This window comes from Lepidochelys kempii, chromosome 9 (assembly GCF_965140265.1).
Source record: "Lepidochelys kempii isolate rLepKem1 chromosome 9, rLepKem1.hap2, whole genome shotgun sequence".
NCBI lineage: Eukaryota > Metazoa > Chordata > Testudines > Cheloniidae > Lepidochelys > Lepidochelys kempii.
In genome coordinates this window covers 22165382-22186050 of record NC_133264.1, presented here as the reverse complement: position 1 = coordinate 22186050, position 20669 = coordinate 22165382, and the positions used below count along the sequence as shown (strand labels likewise).

The 20669-nt window shown below is 41.5% G+C and overlaps 1 protein-coding gene across 5 annotated transcripts in view; it reads right to left on the bottom strand.

Moving 5' to 3' along the window:
• The window catches only part of IFT80 (intraflagellar transport 80), a 148567-nt gene that overhangs the window by 81013 nt on the left and 46885 nt on the right, over positions 1 to 20669 (bottom strand). For all 5 annotated transcript variants that reach the window (XM_073359524.1, XM_073359525.1, XM_073359527.1 and 2 more), the window contains one exon: positions 646 to 755. In XM_073359524.1, the coding sequence (XP_073215625.1) occupies positions 646 to 755 (110 nt within the window). The remainder of the gene's footprint in view (positions 1 to 645; positions 756 to 20669) is intronic.

Here is a 20669-nt window from a genome sequence, read left to right as displayed (position 1 = left end):
ACTGCCTTCCAAATTTCAATTCCCCTTTCCAAAGCAAGTGGGCACTGAAACATCTCAAAGAAAAAGTTACCAAATTTTGTAATATGGGCAAAACAACATATTTTCCCTAGCAGGAAATGGCTAAACAGTTTTGGTGGTGAAATTTTCCAAAATTTTGTAGCCCAAATGGTTAAAGTTTGGCAAATATATAAACGACTCAAAACCATCTTATATTGGAAAGTGGCAAGCAATCTTAATAACAGGCAGTACTATCATGTATATTACTACATTTAAAATACATTTTGAATTTTGACTAAATAAAGGACGTATATAAATGGTGCAAGCAAGGTATGGCTTGCTATGAAAGCTTCACAACACATCTTCACCAGTCCATTTCAGTCTTGGTCTGCAGCACATCTATAATTCCAGGCCTCGATCCTGCACATTTATATGCAAGCTTTACTTTAGGAACTGTGAGTAATCCCACTGACTTCCTTGCAGGATCGGAGCCCTAGTCTTTATTCTTTCTAGTTTTTATTTAATTCTAGTTTAAAAATGCTGCCCATACCAAATTGTGTTGTGATTTAGTTGTATCACTTATATGAAACTTTATTTTACTAGTAAAATATCACTGAAGCCTGATATGTAAATTTATATTAACGATACCTGTAAAACTTTAGCATTTGGTTGAAGAGGTTTAATAATCAGCTGCTTCCCTGATGTATAGAGAACTTTTTCTGAATCAGGGCCCCATGCTACTGAGTAAACTGGTGTTCCTGCAGAAAGACAGAAGAAATTGTATCTTATAAAGATGATTTGAAAAACACATGCAGAATTTATTAAAGGCACATAAAATGATTAATAAAACATAATGTTGCTGAAACATTTGGAATTTGTATATTCTGGAGAGACAAAGCAGAGCTGTTTTAATACTGATAGCAGAAATAATTTCAATATATTTACTAAATACCTTATTGATATTTAAGAACAACTGTGGTGCTAAACAGCACAATTTAACAAGGCAAATCTATCTGCTCCTATTGGTGATTCTACTGGGTGGCTACAGGAGTGAAGATGAATCCAGCAGGCTAACTCTTAAAAGTCTTTAAAAGATGCCAGCAGGGACCTAACAAAAGAATGACACCTCTCCACTTTTTCTTTCCAGCCAGCAGCTCTTCAGAGAATTATCATCCCTGTGCTCCCATCAACTGGGCTAACTGCTGCCATGGGAAGAGGTTATAGATGACTGCTATCTGGTTGGTGTGGGAGAAAGAAAACTGTCCCCCAGCTAAGAGGAGTGGGAGGAGACCACCCTCTGTCCCTCACACTAACTTAACTGCAGCTCTGGCCATGTTTAGTGGCTTCCAAGATAGTGCATACCGCCACAGAAACAGTTATGCCATCAACATCTAAAGAAATCGTCTGGCCCCTGAGGAAGTGACAAGTCCCACTGTATATAGAAATAAAAACATGGATGGTGAAATTTTGGCAAGATTGTCATCTGATGGTTGTACATTGGCTTATGTGGAATGAATTATTGGTCTCATTTTAATTTCAAGTATATAGGTGCCCATGTCACTTTTAGCTCTAAATGGCATCCTTGAAGGCAGCCTTGTCAAAGATTAAATGGGTATGAAAATTGAACTGTTATTATTTTGAATCACATTTGTATACATACTACTTTATGGACAAATGCAGTCCCTGCCCCTTATGGTTTACAGTCTGAATTTAAACATGACTTGACAACTACTGACAAATAATGAGGCTTCAGAAGGAAGGGTACAGGATACAATAATATTAGGTTGTTGCTTTGGTTATCCATGTGCTCATCTTGATGGTTCTGTGTTTTATAAAATGTTTTTGTTGGCTTATTTATTGACTAGCCACTGTCCAGGCTATATACACTGTATATTCTGTGGAAATATGTGGAAGTTTCAATCTTCAGGTTTATGAGTCGGTGTCTTTCATCAGTGGTGAATTCATTTAATTTTTAAAAAATAACCCTGATGCAGCACCATATAGGCTGTTAAATGTTATAAAATAAAGACTTATGTCCTTGCAAGGTCAATGATTAACATAATTCATTTAAAGTGAAATCCCGGTCCCATTGACTTCAGCGGACATCTTGACATTGAGTTCCATCTGGAGTTGAACCACAGACCTAGTCATGAAAAGCTTTGTATTCTATTATTACTAATATCCTGGTGCACCTGCATTATTCTTTATCAAGTGTTTAAACATACATTGAAGCTGCAGTCAGCTATAATGCATTGAACTACAACTCTGTTCTGATCAGACTTACCAATTGGGAAAAAGAAAGAACAGTGTACTTGCCTTTGAAAGCTGCATTAGTAAACAGAGTGAGGAAACCCAAAAAAGACCATTTCTGACAGACTCATTATTTCACTATTGATTTTGCCCCCTAAAATTGAAGGAAGTTCCATTATTCTACTTCTTCATGTTTCTGACCCAGAATCTGAGAGATTCACGTTTACCTCAGGATTGTACCTGAATTTCAATTTACAAAAAAGTATCAAATAATCAGAAAAAATGAGGTAAAATGTGAGCAGATCAAGACAACATGATTGTTAAAATGTAAGTTACCTGTTCATACTACCACTCCCAACATTTCTACCATGGGTGATAGTGCAAAACTGTGAAAGTGAAGAAAGATGTTAGCATACTTATAGGGTAAAATTGTCAAAAGCACTTAAGTGACTTAAGACCCAAAGTCCCATTTTCAAAAATGACTTGGGCACTGAAGAGTTAGTCTTAAATTGCTTTTGAAAATTTTACCCATAATATCTGAGGTCTTCTTTCATATCTTAGCATCAAGCAGCCTTCAGATTTTTTTCTTCTCTACAAGGAAATGCTTTTACCCCTGCATTTGCCTGCTCCATTTCTGCTGTTCTTCCTCAGTGTTTGAACAAAGATGCTGTCCAAGAAATCCCTCTCCTGTGCTGCCAGTTGGTCAGAACTGACACCAGTCTTCTAGTAAAGCTGTGGAGTGGTATCAGAAAGACGCATAAATTGGAGAAATGTACCTAAAATTACATTTTTATGTTTAGTGAACAGGAAAGAAATGAAGAGGCAAAGAAGTTAGTCAAGTGTGCTACAAATCACTTTGTGGTTTGCAGACTGAATTCCTTAAAGACATTCTCATTAAAAGTTCTTGCTCCTAAATGCTGTTCTACCTTCAGAACTGTCTGCATTAATAACCAGTGACTCCACTTGCAAGTTATTCACATGAAATATTGTTCTCATGTCACTGCCACATACAGTGGTTCCATGCTAGGCGAGAGAGAGAGAGAGAGAGAGCGCAAGTGCAGCTCACCACAAAAACAATAGAGCAGCCCCATTTAATGCATTGCTAAGAATCATAGGATAACCCACGAATAATCCAACACAGCACATGGGCTATTACACTACCACTGTAGATGAAGTAACATGGGTCTGGAGGGGTAGGCTTTGCAGTTGGGATGCTCAATCCATGCTAGGCTAGCCTAGGCTAACTGCAGTGAAGATTTATCCCAGAGTACAAGAAATGTCAGGCAAAATATATGCTAGTACTGCTTAAATACCAGGTACGTCAGTCTGTTGCTCTGTGATTTCAGCGGAATGCAAGAATGTGAATGGAACATTGTAGGAGCACAGATGCTAGAACAGATGACATGCAAGAAAATGGCTAAAAATCATGAGCAATGGTAAGAGTTGAGCAGCCTTAACTACAGGTATCACTACTAACTCTGCCTAAAATAACAAGAATGTTCTATCTTTCCACCATAAGGGTTGACTCACATTTTAACCATCATGTCTCAATCTGCTCACATTTTACCTCATATTATCTGTTTGATACTTAGCTGTAAATTGAAATTTAGGTACAATCCTGAGGTAAAAGTGAATCTCTCAGATTCTGGATCAGAAACATGAAGTGAAATAATGGAACTTCCTTCATAAGGGTTCTTTTTTTCTACAGTGATCAAGGGCAATAACAAGTGAATGAAATGGGTAAAATATTTAAGCAATGATAATTCTACCATCTTTTAATAACATGACACAAAGATGATAGCAGATGATACAAAATTATTCAAGATAGTTAAGTCCAAAGCTGAGTAAAGAGTTATGGGGGGATCTCACAAAACTAGGTTACTGGGCAGATGAAATTGCCAAATGAAATTCAACATTGATAAGTGTACACTGGAAAATATAATCCCAACTACACATATATAATGGGTTTCTACTAAAAAAAAGAAAAGAAAAAGAAAAAGATATTGGCATCACCATGGCGTCTCTGAAAACTAGTGCGCAGCAGCAATCAAAAAGGCTAATGGAATATTAGGAACTATTAGGAAAGGGACAGAAAATAAGACAGAAAATATCATAGTGCCACTATATAAAACCATGGTGCACCCACATTTTCAATACTATGTCCAGTTCTGGTTGCCCCATCTCAAAAAGTATATAGTGAAACTGCCAAAGGTTCAGAGAATGGCAACAAAGATGATCAAGGGAATCGAACAGCTTCCATACAAGGAGAGACTAAAAAGATTATGACTGTCAGCTTAGAAAAGAGACGACTATGGGGTGGAGGGTGGGAGATATGATGAGAGGTTTATAAAATCATGAATATTGTGGGAGAAAGTGCTATTTATCCTTTCCCACAATACAAAAACCAGGGGTCACCAGATGAAATGAATAGGCAGTAGGGTTAAAACAAACAATTACATTTTCCACACAACATACAATTAACCTATGGAACTCACTGCCATGGGATGTTGTGATGGACAAATGTATAACTGGGCTCAAAAAAGAACTAGATAAGCTTATGGAAAATAGGGCCATCAATGGCTATTAGCCAAGATGGTCAGGAATGTAATCCCATACTCAGTGCAACCCTAAACCTCTGACTGCCAGAAGCCAGGAGGGGAAGACAGGGATGGGATCACTCCAAATGCCCTGTTGTGTACACTTTCCCTTAAGCTCTAGTACTGGCCATTTTTGGAGTCAGGAAACTGGACTAGGTGGACCGCTGGTCCAAACCATTATTGCAATTCTTATGATAAACTAAAAGATAAAGTTTAACACAATGACCATAATATAATTACTTAATGTTTTAATTGGCATAAGATCCTAAGAAATTCCCAATCAAGTCTGTGGGAACAGAGTCAACTTTCCGTCAATTTAGAATATTCTATCAGAGCCTGATCCTGTAAAGTGGACGCTGAAGGGGATGCCATGCCTTGCAGGATCTAGCCCTAGATCAAACACAAACTGAAAGCAGAAGTAAAAGAAAGGTAAGATCGTCATTCACTGGTGCCCAATTCTACCCTCAGACATATATGCAACTCTCAGCAAAGTCAATGGAAGATCAACGTGCCTATCTCGGAGCAGAATTTGGCTCTTGCTTTGCAAGCTTTACAACACTGAAAGTTATTTGACTTGAAAATGTACAACCATGAAAAAGTGTTATCTGGCATTTTTGCATGTTATCAATTGAGAAATAGGGAATAGCATATATTGCAAAACAATTTATAAAAATAGATGTCAAAAGGATTGTTGGCTTATCTTACTTTTTACACTGTAAATGTGAAAAACACATCATATTTGAGCTATGAACTTCCTTAAAACAACAGAAATACATTTTTTTGTCTCCACTCCTGTGGTTAAAAATGCCTTCGACAGGTTGAAAGGATTTAGATAATTTGTTTTAGAGAGAGATAAGGGTCTGACATTTAACCCAAACCCAGGTGCATGTGGTTTCTTAAAAAATGTCAAAAGGTCACATGATCTCAATGTACAAAGTCTGAAAAACAAAACTTAGTTGTGTGTCTTAACTGAAATAGACTACAAATGCAAGAAATTTCAAATACAAAATCAGCAACATTTTATAGTCATTAAAGAGGGAAATATTTTAAGAAATAGATATAAAAATAAATATTCTGCAGCTTGTCACACTAGCACTTCTAAACTATATTGCTTTAAAGTAAGTTTAAAAATATCTGGAAGGCTGTATCAGAGTTCAAAGCTTAGTTTATCAAGCCAAACTCAAAAGTAGGTCTGTCTGTATGGCCCCAATTCAGCAAAGTACTTCAGCATGTGAGTAGCCTGACTTCACTAGGCCTGCCTCCTTGGGTTAACCTAGGCATGTGGTTAAGTACTTTGCTGAACCAGGGCCTTTAAGAGTTTAACAGTGCAAATCAGCCAACCTGTAAAAGAGTACACTAGAACATATGTTAAAACATTTTATTACTGTTGTTACGTATTAAACTTTTGTCTTCTTTTTATGTGTGATAACTTGCATGAAAATAAAGGCAAAACATGGCTCTGTCATTAAGTTACACCATGTTTGTATACGTCTCCTTTCTAGAGTGTGGTTAATCTGTAGAAACATTCCAATTTCAGGAGGGGTGGGAGAAACGCCTATGTTAGAACAGGAATGAAGAACATTCAAAAGTGAAAAAGGATCTAGGTAACAAGAGTTGGTTATCTGCATTCTCTTCTCTGAAACACAGAAAGAAACTGATGTATAATGCAAAGCTATCTGTAATCAGCCCTTATGGGGTTCTGCTCTCCAACTACACTTTAAAAATGTCTGAAACTCCTAGGCAGTAATATAATAATTTTGGTATTTCCTTGAGGAGTAGTTAAACAGGTCTTTCCTAAACAAAGGAAACTTCAATTTATGTATAAAAAGTAAACAGGTTCCAGGAGACAGCAAGGAGACAAGGCAAATCTGCATTTCAGCATACACAGGGGAAAAGAAAGAGCATGGGACCACTTTCACTTCCAGACTCCATGTCACCTTCCTTACGGTTTGAATAAACTTTGCTTTGAGGAGTCATCATAAAAAAAAACCCATTTCAAAGGGTGAGTGGCCTATGAAAGTGAGGGGCAAAATACCCCAAGTTCTCTCTCTCCCTATCTCTTTCACCTAATAAGACAAAGGAAGCAGCCTTTTGAGAGGGATCCTGGCATAAAAATTTGGTTGCTGGGAACCTGTGGTAAGGATTTTACCTTCAACCAAGTCTAGTTTGTTAACTTTTAGCTAAAAGAAAGCATTTAATCTTTATTTCTCTTGTAACCATTTCTGACTTTAATACCTTGTACTTGTACTCACTTAAAATCTCTCTCTTTGTAGTTAAATACCCTTGTTTTATTTTTTAATAAAAACTAATCTGGTGTTGTGTTTAAACTGAATGGTGTTTGATAACTCCAATTAAAGTAGCAAACTGTTCTATATTTGCCCCTTATAGGGGCAACAGACCTATAATACCTGAAGTGTCCAGGAGAGGGTTGAACAGTGCAGAACATACTTTTTAAGGAAAATTCGGGACTGGGAGTGTGTTGGAATCTCCCTGCAAGTATTAACCAAGGGTTCTGGAAGTCAGAGTGTGACTGGTGTGTTGCTCATTGGCTGCTGGGGTCAGAGTTGCTGGACCAGGACTGCAGGTATACACAGACACTCAGGGTGTACCCCCCATGCTAGTAGGCTGTTGGTGAGCAGGCCAGGTTGGGAGCTGCAACAGCAAAACATTGTGAGGTATCCAGGGTTATGGGGCAGGTGGTGACACAACCCCTCACTGGTCTGGACTGCACCCCGGAATGTGACAGTGAGTAAAGAGAGTAGCCATCCGCTGGAGGGTGTCACATGCTGACTGCCAAGAGGTGAATCTATATTGAGCTAAGGGAAAGATCCTGTCATCTTGAGGGCAAGGGGGTAATCCAAAATATCAGGAATACCCCTTGTCTCAGGAGACATATGGTGCTGCTGGTCCCAGACAGAGAAACACTTCCACTTGCCAATGTTACCAGAAAATGTTAAGTCCTTTCTGCTGTTAGTGAGAATGGGATACGCTTTCAGAATGGGAACATTCTAGGTCCGATGCCCATCCAAATACCAACCTGTGAGGTGAAGAACTTCAAAACTGGGATGTCTGACCCTGAGGTTCTCTTGAGTCATAGGTCCAGGAAGGGATGAATGCTGATGAGCGACTGGGTTGACAGATGTAGGTGACCCAAGAACGAGAAATGCCTGGGCCATTTGGGCATGATGAGCTCTGTTCTGACTAATCTTCTGCAGTATTCGAGGAAGCAGTGGGATAGAAGTCAAATAGTCTGTCCAAGGAAATGTGACACTTCTGAGTCTGAGCCCGCCAAAGCCTCTGAACCCAAGCCTGCTTAAACCCAATAGGTCATCCCTGAGCCAGAGAGTGTGATGGATCATCAGAGACTATTACCTGCAGGTCTTGTGATATGCCATAGGTCATTTCACCAGGGTTCAGCCAATCCACAGGTGATCCCAAGGTAGGAACATAGGCTCCAAAAGGAAGCACTCTCTCCTGTCTGCTCAGCATCACTCCCGAGTCAAGAACACTCCCACTGCCAGTAGTTTCAACAGACTGCCCTTGCTCCTACTCCTGCCAGCGCTTGCTTCAGCTTCTGCTGTAGTCTTTGCCTGTTTTCACGCTATCCTGCCCCTACTCCAACCTGCACCTGCTCCTGCCTCAGCCGACCAGACAGCAACTCTGACAGGGAGAAAGAGAGCATTCCCTCTGGAGAACTGGGCTTGAGTTCCCTGGAATAGTATGTGCTGCACTTCCCGTTTGTCTGGGAGGCAGACAGGTCACAGGTAGGGGGTCCCCACTGAGATGCTGTTCACCACTGAGCTGTGGAAATCCCACTCATGATCAGTGGCAAAGTGCCTGCTGAGATTGGCTGCCAGTGAATTCTGGGTTCCTGGGAGGTATATTGCCAATAGGGTAATGTGGTGCTTGATATACCAGTTGCATAAATGGGGGAATGGATCTTCCTCCTACCTGTTTGTTTACGTAGAATATGCCTGTCATATTGTCTGACATTATGAGAACGTGGTGAGACTGGATTAATAGTAAGAATGCCCTGCATGATTCTTGGACTGTTCGGAGGTCTAGAGGTTTATTGCATCCTGACTTCCCAGGGTGTGCAAGTGTCCAGTGCTGTTTGACCGTCCACGTAAGCCCCCCAACCTACCAAAGAGGCATCTGCAATTAGTATTCTGTTGGGTGTGGGGCATAGGAAAGGAGCATGCAACCACGCTTGTGCAAGATTTTTCGACCAAGTCAGAGAGACCCTTGTCTTGGTGCGTATTATCAATACAGTATTCATGCTGTGTTTGCTCAATGTATATTCTGTTCAAAGCCAAGCATGCAGAAACCACATCCCAGACAGACATCAGAAGTGGAGTCTGGTGAACAGTGTTACATAAATACATGATGCCATGTGACCCATGAGAGTAAGGCAAATCTGGACCAACGCCTGACAGTTGTGCATAACCTGATATATCAGGATGCCCATGGCTGGAATCTGTCCACAGTGAGATATGTCCTTGCTCTGATTGAGTCTAAAGTCACTTTTATTAGATCTATAGTCTCGGCTGGAGCCAGAGAAGACTTTTCCATGTTCACAGAGATTCCCAGGGATGCCTGTAGATGGAGTAGCAATGGAATACTTGTTATGACTTCTGGACATATCTTGCCTGTGAGAAGCCAGTCATCTAGATATTTGAATATTGATGTCAAAGTATGAGTCTTTCATATTGAGAACTGTGAACTATATGTCTTTTTCTAGGAATGGTATTATCGATGACAACATAACCATGTGGAATTTTAACTTGCAATTAAAGACACTGAGCTACCACAGGCCAAGAATGGGTCTCCATTCTCCTGTTGTTTTGGGGACTAGAAAATATTTGGAATAAATCCTTTTACTTAAGGCTGAAGCAGTACCCACTCTATTGCTCCCCATTGGCGGAGGGATTCTACCTCCTGAAGGAGGATCTCCTTGTGAGACTAGTTCCTAAAGAGACATGGGGAAAGAGGTTTTGTAGGAGATGGGGAGAGAAACTCTAAGGCACAGCTGGAATGGATTATATTCAGCACTCATATGTCTGTTTTTGCTCTCCAGTTGTGGGACATTTGTGCTCGACGTTCTCCAAAGCAGACCTTGGAACCAGGTGGAGACAGCATCAACACTGGTTCACAACTTACAAGCATCCGGGGAGTGGGATGGGAAGCTGGGTACCTGCAGAACAGATGGTTGGAGCAATCCATCTCAGTTTTTGCACCTTCTGCCATTTGTGAGGTGGCTTGTAAGACTGCTGGTGGTAGAAGAACTGTGGTAAAGACCTCAACTTGTAAGATTGCTCATGATTTTTCCTCTTCAGGGTTAGGAGTGGAGGGTTGCCCTGGAGTGTTTTACTGAATGCAAAGACTCCTTTGTCTTCTGGTTGAAAAGATTAATTTTATCAGAGGGCAAGTCCTCCATGGTGTTCTGTACTTCCTTGGAGAACCTCAAAGAGCATACCCAAGTTTCCCAGTGCATCACTATAGCAGTTGTCATGGATCTTGATGCAGTATTGGCAGTGTCAACTGCTGCTTGTAACAGGTTCTTGCCATGAATCTGTCCTTGTCAATAGGGGCTTGAAATTGAACCCTATCCTCCTAGGAAACTTGCCTTCATAGTCCAGGAACTTAGAATAATAAAAACTCACATTTTGCCAGCTTGGCTTGATAGTTGGAAATTCTAAAATAAAGGCTGGTAGAACTAAACACCTTTCTTCTCATAAGAGCTAACCCTTTGGCTCTAAGTCCCAGGCCAGGGAAATTGGAGGATTCACCAGGATGGGAATTATAACTAACCACTATCTAAACTTATTATACTACTAACAATATTAACTAATTATATGAAAACTTGGGAAATATCAATAGGAAAAAAGTCAAAAAGAGGGTCAGTTCTGGACACTGGAGTCTGACTCACGACAGGCAACTGTATGAAAGAACTGGAGAGGCATCAGTCCACACTGCTCCTTTTGCCCTTGGCATAAAACACAAGGAGAGCAAGAGCACATGCGTGGACCAACAGATGCTACTTGCTAGAATTCTCTGATCTCAGGCACATGGAACACTTGTGTACTTACAGAGGAATACACACAGAGATCAGCATTCAAAAAAGAACAGTTACTTACCCTATAGTAACAGAGATTCTTTAACATATGTTGCCTAAAGATTCCACTCTCAGTGCAGATGCACCCCACGTACATAGATTAGATTGGATTTTTTTTTAATAGCAGTGTCTGCTGTGGCCGTGCCTACACGCTGTACACCCTCTCACTTCCCATAGCAGGAAGTATAATGTGCAAGGTAGCACCAAACCACACTCACTTCCTTCACTAGTAAGAATCCCAGGAGCAGGAATCCAAACGCCATGGACAGAGGGTGGGACTGAGTTGTGTTATCAATACACATTCTCAAAGAGCTACAGTTACTAGGGTAAGCAACACTTCTTTCTTCTTCAAGTGAATGTCCAGAGATTCTACTCATGGTGACTGACAAACAGTTATCCCAGTGTCAGAAGTTGAATATGTGGAGGCCTACTTGAAGAGTGACTCAGGACTGCCCTACCAAAGTTCATATCCAATCTGAAAGTCTGCATCAGGAAATAATGGAATCTGTGAACCAAACTCCACATTGCTGCTCTGTATATTTCTGGTATGGGGACATTCACCAGACAGGACACGGAGACTGCCAGGGTAGAGGTGGAGTGAGTCCTAACTTGCCCGGGGGGGGGGGGGTCTTTCCTGGGGTATAATAAAAGCCTTAATACAGCAAAAGGCCCATTTAGATATTCTCTCAGACAGTGGTTTTCAAACTTTGTATTAGTGACCCCATTCACACAGGAAGCCTCAGAGTGTGATCCCCTTTTACAAATTTAAACTGCGGGGGGGTAATTTAATTTAATGGGAGCTTGGGGCTGCCAACCACACAGAGCTGATAGCTCCTGACCCCCATGTAACCATCTTGCAACCCCCAGTTTGAGAACCCCTACTCTAGGAAGATATTGGTTAACCGTAACCCTTTCAGCAAATGCCACAAAGCATCTACATTTGTATCTGAATGGTTTGGTTCTGTCAAAATAAAAAGATAGTGTTCTCACAACATTCAACATGTGGTGTTTTTCACTCAGAGAGGGATGTGGTTTCAGGAAGAAAACTGGGAGGTGAATAGATTGGTTGATGTGAAATCCAAGACCACCTGAGAACCTTCAGGTGCGGCCTGGATTCTGTCTTTGTGGAACAGTGTATATGGTGGGTCTGCCCTGAAAGTCTGAATCTCCCCTATCCATCTAGCAGACATGATAACCACCAGGAAGGCAGTTTTCACTGGAAGGTGGTAGAAACAGCACATAGCCAGAGGCTCAAATGGGAACCCATCAGTCCTGTCAGCATCAAGGTGTGGTCTCATGATGGATAAATCTCTGGAATGGATGGAAACATATTAATGAGCCCTTTGAGAAATCACACCACCATTGGGTGCAAGGAAACAATGTATCCCTAACAGGGGGTAACCAGTAGATACTGTTGCTAGATGCATCCAAATCAAAATAAGAATCCAGTTTGTTTAAAGGGAGTAAATATTCTAACATAGCATGTTACTGGTGAAAGTTGATGTTACATTGCCCAGAAGAGAATCTCTTCAATTTGATCTATATGTTAACCTGGTTCAGGATTTCCTGCTGTGAATGAGAACGTCCTGCTTGCAGGAGAGCAGCTTCCCTCTCCAGGAGTCATCCTGCCAACATCCCAGGTGGTCAGGTGCAGGGACATCATATCCAGAAAAAGGATGTGCCCACTGTTTTGTGAGATCAAGTCTGATAAGACTAGTTAGGTGACAGATCATTCAACTGAAAGGTTCATTAGCTCAGAGAACCAAAACTGCTTGGCCTATGCTGAAGGCAGGGTGGATAAAAAAAATCACTGATTTTAAAAAAAGAATTTTTACAATGTAAATTAAATACAGATGTTTTTTGTTTGTTTGTTTGTTTGTTTTACAGATAAACCTATTTGAAATTGAAAATCTATGTTGAGGCCTAAATTTATTATAATCTATTAAAATAATCTAAATTAAATACACAAAATAAAACATAGCAGTACGTTTCCTGCCAAATTTTCCAGAAAGTCAACCCCATGAACTGGTGGAAGTCACTGGCTAAAGACCTGGAATCAGAGTTGGTTGAAGTGCTAAACATTATCAAAATGTTTTGACTTTAAAACTAAGGATGTATTATCTGGAATTAGTGAATTGAACTGGTTGTTGCTGGTCACCATGTCCTGCAAGGTTTTAGACTAGTAGATCTCAACCGCACGCCTAGTTTCTACAGCTTTTGACAGCAGTAGCCTTTCTGTAGGTGCAAAAAGATTTTTTTTTTTTTTACAGTCTATTCAACTAGATCATTTCACTGACTAGTTCACTCAAAGTTAAGAAACCAATCTGGTGCTAAAAAGCAGGAAAGCTTATTTTCCACGACCAATCTAGGAGTAAAAACAAGGTGCGAGAGTATGAGATCTACTAGTCTAAAACCATAGGTGACACATGGTGGAGGGAGATATCAGGGTCAAGCGTCCACCCCCCAGATTTCTGCTTGGCCTGCCTGGTGGGATGGGAGGTGCTCCCTTCTCCTGCTTCACCTGGGGCCCAGCATGCTCAGCCCCTCTTCCTTGCAGCCAGGCCTGGGTGGGGAGCGGAACCAGCCACTTCTCACGCCGGCTGCCCTGGGTCGCTGCTCTGTACAGCACAGCAGTTGCCTGACATAGATTGAGAGAGCCTTGCTGGCTCTCTTAATGTATCTCAGGCAGCTGCTGAGATGTGTCCTCCCCTTCAGATTGTGACCCACGCAGTATCGGGAGGCACGAGTCATCTATGTATAAAACCTTGAAGGATATGGTGACCAGAAACATCAGTTAAATTCACTAACCACAGATAATATGTCCTTAGTTTTAAAAGCAAAACATTTTGATAATGTTTTTCTTATGTATCCAGCACACTTAAGGTAACTTTACTCAATAAAAACATAATACAATGAAGTTTTTGTACATTTTTAATTGAATTTGAATTTCCATCCAAATACAGCTTGACACAAATTGCAAGCAAAAATTTAATCATCATCTAGTAATAAGTTAAGCTACATAATTGCTTAAATAAATGCACATGGATATAGAGTGATCTCCTGGTTAGTAAAAAGGACCACATTTAGTGTAATGGTTATATTTAGCTGCAAAACAACTATTTTAATAGTTATGACCCAATGAGCACCAACTTATCTTTAGGGAAACAACTAAAAAGTACAAATGCAAAAGGTGACTAAAATCTACGATTTAAATAAAGGTTTCATACTTCCTGATTTAAATCATGAATAAAATTGGTGATTATATAATTTTTTATTTAAATCAACCAATCCTGACTAGTGGCAGCACAATAACTCATCTAGCATCTTCTCTTAGTTTCCTCAGAGCTGTGGGTATTTTGGGGATGCAAGGAAAAGCTAGAGGTCCGTGGGAACAGAAAATAATCTTATATGAAGCCTTAGCTTGCACTTTCTTTGGAGCAATACATTTGGCAGTAAGAATCCTTGAGAACAGGTCCACCTGTGGAAAACACCATCTCCGAAGTCCTTCTGGATGTCTTCTGGTCTCGAGGGACCACTTGTGGTTCCCAGGCCTCTACTAACACAGTCTGCCAGTGTGTTCTAGAGGCTCCGGAGATGCAGACCCACTGATGTAATGTGATGTTCAATGTACTAGTCCAAAGGTCTCCAGAGGGGAGGATCTAGTACTTTTGCCACTTGATGGAGTGCACCACAGTGTATTGTCCATGAAGACATGAATCATCAGGCCTTTGAGTAGGGTGGGAAGGCCTTGTATAAGAATCTGATAGCCTTGAGTTTCAAGACATTTATGTGGAGGGTGGTCTCCTGAGACAACCATCTCTCCAGAATCTTCAGCCATGCCACACAAGTCCCCCAAACCTTGAATGAAAGAGTCCATGGCAAGTATCTTGGTTGGCTGTGCCAGTGAGAAGGACATTCCTTTGTATACTTGGGTTGGATCAGTCCATCAGTTTAAGGAGGAGAGAACTCTGTGAGGTCGGTGACCAGTGGTCCATGGTGTATCTTTTTGGCAGATATATAGATCTCAACAACCCTTGCAGAAGGCATAAGTGAAGTCATGTGACAAGTCCTCATCTGTGTGCTGAGGTGAGACCATAATTGATTGATTAATTCTATTGTAGTAAGAAACCTATTGATGGGGATACGCTCATGCTGACTTTGAATTGAACAATGCCCCTATGAATTCTATTCTCTAGATTGGGCTCAGAGTTAACTTCTTCTGGTTGACCTGAAAGACCAAGTTGGTGAAGAGTTCCATTGTCTTTTACGGCGAATCTGTCACATGCTGATGAGACTTCTTTAGCACCAGCGTGCCATTTTGGTAGGGGTATACCTAGATCCCTTGTTGTCTAAGATGTTCTGCTACCAGAGCTAGGACCTCGGTGTATACTCACAGCGCCATGGAGTGGCCAAAAGATAAGACCCTGTATTGATAATGGGAGGCTTCTACCAAGGATTGTAAGTACTTCCTGTGCACTGGGTATATGGAGATGCAGAAGTAGGCATTTTAGAGGTCAAGAGCCACTACCCTGTCCATGGAGTCAAGAGCAGGGATTATGGAGGCAAGGGTGATCATGTGGAATCTGAAGAGATAAACAAAGGCATTGAGGTTAAAAAGATCAAGGAGGGATATCTATCCACTTTTCTTCTTTGGGATGAAAAAGGTACCAATGGACTCAGAGGGACTTTGAACTAACATATGTATCAACATCAGGGGGCAGGTGTGAAACAGAGGCCCACTGGTGCCAACTGCCAAAGAGGTCACTGTTCTGTGTCAGCAACACCTATCAGGCCTGACAAACTCACTACACATAACACGTAGCTTTCATAGTATTTACCTATAAAATAGGTCTGAGGTATCAAATGAAAGCTCATATCATATTGGTCATCATAAGCATTGCAAGATGTATGTAAGGTCAATGTGTAAGGAGTTATATATACTTTCCAAAAATGTTTTAAACTGTGTCAACAGGAAGGGTTGGCAAGCTGCTTTTACCAAAGGGACATGGAATCTCCAGCCTCAATTCATATGTAGATGAAGCATTGTAAAACAAACACAAAGTAGGCCCCATTTACATGTGAAAGTTAAGAGGAGAAACAGGTGGACAGGGTGGATGTGAAACAAATAGGAGTATGGGGAGACACTTTGGTTCCAACACTTCAGGAAGAAAAGCACAGGGAGTCATCCTGAGTCTGGGGGACAAAACCAGTAGACTTTGGGGAATAAGAAGATGGCACAAAGACCCCTCATTTATCCTGTACTTGAGGGGGCAACCAGGCAGTGAAAACAGGATCTCAACCAATTGCAGTTTAAATGCTGCAAGAAAGGGCTTAGGTGAGAAATTGCTTTAGACAAGGTAAGCCTGTTAAACTTAAGTGTTAGTCGAGAAGCAGCATGTTATACTTCTGTTTTATTTGTGACCTGTTCTTATTACTCTCAGCTCACTATCTCTTAAATCTTTACTTTTGTTAATAAACTTATATTTGTTTTTACTACAAATAGATTATAGTGCTGTGTTATATTATATACAGTGATAGGGGCTGGACACTTAAGGGGAGGCACTTTCAGAGTGGCTCAGGAGCTGGGTGCACCTATTGTTAACTTGCAAGGGAAAGTAGGGGCACGCAAACTTCTGAGGAGGGTGCTTGAGTGGCTAAAGGGCTGACCGTGTCGGGGAGCTGACATCCAGCTACCACAAGAAAGATTTCCTCCCACTGGAGGAAGAGGAGTAACAAAGTGACTCACAGTCTAGGGCACCTTGAGAAATGGTTACAAATGGGGAAAGAATTGGTTGCCTCTAAACTTCTGAGGTACCTCCTCCAACACTTCCAGTTGTATTGGGGAGTCTATTTCTTGTTTTATTAGATTGTCACGGGAGGGGTCCCTGAAGAGGGTTATGGATGGAGGGAAAGGGATAGGAACAGCCTCAAACTGTATACAATAATCTCCCTTTATGATTGTCAAGGTTTCTTCCCCACTCTGAACTCTAGAGTACAGATGTGGGGACCTGCATGAAAACCTCCTAAGCTTATTTTTACCAGCTTCGGTTAAAACTTCCCCAAGGTACCAACTATTTTCCTTTTTCCCTTGGACCTTATTGCTGCCACCACCAAGCATCTAACAGATATATAACAGGGAAAGAGCCCGCTTGGAAATGTCTTTCCCCTCAAAATCCTCCCCAAACCCTACACCCCCTTTCCTGGGGAAGGCTGGATAAAAATCCTCACCAATTTGCATAGGTGAACACAGACCCAAACCCTTGGATCTTAAGAACAATGAAAAAGCAATGAGGTTCTCAAAAGAAGAATTTTAATAGAAGAAAAAGTAAAAGAATCACCTCTGTAAAATCAGGATGGTAAATACCTTACAGGGTAAGTAGATTCAAAACATAGAGAATCCCTCTAGGCAAAACCTTAAGTCACAAAAAGACACAAAAACGGGAATATCCATTCCATTCAGCACAGCTTATTTTCTCAGCCATTTAAACAAACAGAATCTAACGCATATCTAGCTAGATTACTTACTAAGTTCTAAGACTCCATTCCTTTCTGTTCCCGGCAAAAGCATCACACAGAAAGAGAGAGACTTTGTTTCTCCCCCCCTCCAGCTTTTGAAAGTATCTTGTCTCCTCATTGGTCATTTTGGTCAAGTACCAGCGAGGTTATCCTAGCTTCTTAACCCTTTACAGGTGAAAGGGTTTTTCCTCTGGCCAGGAGGGATTTTAAATGTGTTTACCTTATCCTTTATATTTATGACAATGATCTTGAGGACCACCAGTCCAAGGTTACTCCGACCAGGCATCCCAGAAATGGGAGAGATGATTGCCAAAGGGAGAGAGTAATGGAAGAAGAGGTTGGTTCTATAAGACTCACAAATTGTGTTTCAAAATTGGTGTTGCCCCAGAGTCCAGGATGGAGAGGCAGTCAAGAAGAAAGCTGAGGCTTGTCTGCATTGGAAATGCTGTGTCTTTCTTGGGGGCTTCAAGACATGCTGCTGTGGATAGTGTTGAGTCTAGTGCCTACACCAATAATGTTGTTACTATTGTCTCAGGAATTTCCTCTTGGGAGCCAGGACAGACAGGCCCAGAGATTTCAGTGCAGCCCTCAAGACATTGTTGGTGCTTCTGTTAAAGAGTTTACCCTCAAAGGGCAGTTCTTTTATAGTGGCCTGGCCTCACATGTGATCCCTGAAGCCTGAATTAGTAGAATCTCTGCATAGTCAGTGCAGTGGCCATTGATCTGGACACCATATAGGACATGTCAAGAGCCATTTGGAATTGCGACTAGCAGGGACCCTGGGGATTTTTCACTTTTCTTTTCAACATGGGGCACTGATTGCCTGCTGATACCATCTAACCCAAATCATTCTCACACCTAATCAGCTCCCTGCCATTGCAGGGGCCTAAGGCACTGGTGTCACCTGTTTTCTGCCTGTGGTACAAAACAATTTAAAGGTCCTAAAGACTGAAATGCTTTAGTCTAACCCAAGTTAATGAGCTCAATATAGGGGTAACTGGGTGAAATTTAAAGGTCTGCGATATGCAGGTGGTCAGACTAGATGATCAAATCATGGTTTCTGGCCTTAAACTCTATGGAAGTATGAAACAACATTTTCTGTGAATTTAGTTTCAAGATTCAGAATGGTGCCCACCTGCACCAACTGTGAATTTAGTCCAACATGTGAGCATCACTATAGGTATCAATGCACTGGGAAACCAGGAGAGAGAAAAAGCATGCATGGAAAATCAATATATGAGGATGGATTGACAGGTGAACAGTAGAGCAAACATTTCTGTTACAACAAGAGTGTCACCATGAAAAAGATGGTTACTTACCTGCATCATCACTTCTTGTTCTTTGAGATGTGGGTGCAGACATGTATTCCACTCAGGGGTGCATGCGCCCAATGTGTCAAAGTCAGAGAATTTTGCTTAGTAGTACCCATGGAGGTGGTGCTCGTGCTCCCCTCCCATGGCTACACAAGGGCAGAACTGCCCTGTCCCCCTTCAGTTCTTTCCCACCAAAATCACTGGCTGAAGACTCTGATGCAGAGTGTCATGGCATACATGTCTGCACCAACATCTCAAAGAACAAGAACTGACGATGCAGATAAGTAACAGTCTTTTCTTTTTCAAGTGGCTGCAGACAAGTATTCCACTCAGGTGACTCACAAACAGTTACAGCAAGAAGTGGGCTCAGAATCTATTTAAATAGTGATTTCAGGACTGCCTTCCCCAAGTTTGTATCTGATCTTGATGCCGGGATGACAGTGTAATGTCTAGCAAAGGTATGCACAGAAGACCACATCACAGCCTTGCAGATATCCACAACTGAGACATCCTTAAGGACCGCATCCACTGTCACCTGAGCTCTCGGAAATGAGCCTGCAATCACTGTGGAGGCATCATATGAGCCCCTGCATTAGCAGTGGTAATGCAGGCAACTGTCCACCTGTGAATAGTCTGAATAGGGACTGGCTGTCCCTTCATCTGCTCAGCGTAGGACACAGAATCAAGGTGATGAATGAAATGGCTTAGGCCTTTCTAAATAAAATGTTTAGCATCAACTGACATCTAAGTTATATAGATGCTGTTCTTCCACGCTTGAATGTGGTTTGGGAAAAATATAGATAAGTAAATAACCTGACAAAGGTGGAACCAAGATACCACTTTGGACAAAAATAATGGGCCTGGTCTTAAACCATCTTGTCCATGAAGAACTGAGTGTACAGAGGATGTGCCATTAAGGCCTGCAACTCACTAACTCTTCTTGTGAATGTTATAGCCACAACGAAGGCCATCTTCTGTGAGAGGAGAGCCCATGAACATGTTGCTGTCAGCTCGAACAAAGGATCCATCAGTGCACCCAGGACTGTATTAAGGTCCCACAGTGGCACTCTTTTCTTCACCGGTGGAAAAAAATGGGTAATACTCTTAAAAAACCTCACCATCATAGGTTTTGAAAATACCAGCTTCCCTTGACTGGGAGGAAGGAAAGCTGAAATCACCACCAAGTGAACCTTCAGGGAGCTCACCTGCAATAAATAATCCAAAATGTTCTGAATCTGTGCTAATGTGAGCTGAATTTGCTTGGATGTTGCCCAAATAGAAAACCATGTGCACTTAGGCAAATAGGTTGGCTTTGTGGCTGGTTTTCTACTATTAAGCAGAACGTGTCTAACTGCTTCTGAGCATTGTCCCTCCTCTTTGTCTAGCCACGAAGCATCTATGCAGTAAGGTGCAGACTGCTCAAAGCCAGATGAACTACCTGGCTGTGATGTTGAGTGAGTGGGTTGGGGAGGTCGAGCCGATAGAGAGAGAAGGTCAGAAAATCAAAAGTGCCTCGACTATGCTGGTGCACTCAGAATCAGTCTGGCGTGATCCAATTTGAGCTTGAGGGATCAGAGGGGAAAAGCCTGTATCATGTTCCCTTCACAATTCAGATGGAAGGTGTTGGTAAGAGACTCTGGGGTTAATCTTGCTCGAGAACAGAACTGATGACATTTCCTGTTGTCTTTTGTCACAAACAAGTCTATAGAAGGGTACCCCATTTCCAGAAAATGGACCTCAGTACATTGTTCTTCAGAGACCACCCGTGTTTGTTTGAGGTGATCAGCCAGTTGGTTCTGAGAGCCTGACAAGTGAGCCACTGTGGGCATATCTTCTTCAATGGAGAGATGACAAAACTTTATTGCTTCCTGAAAAAGCGGG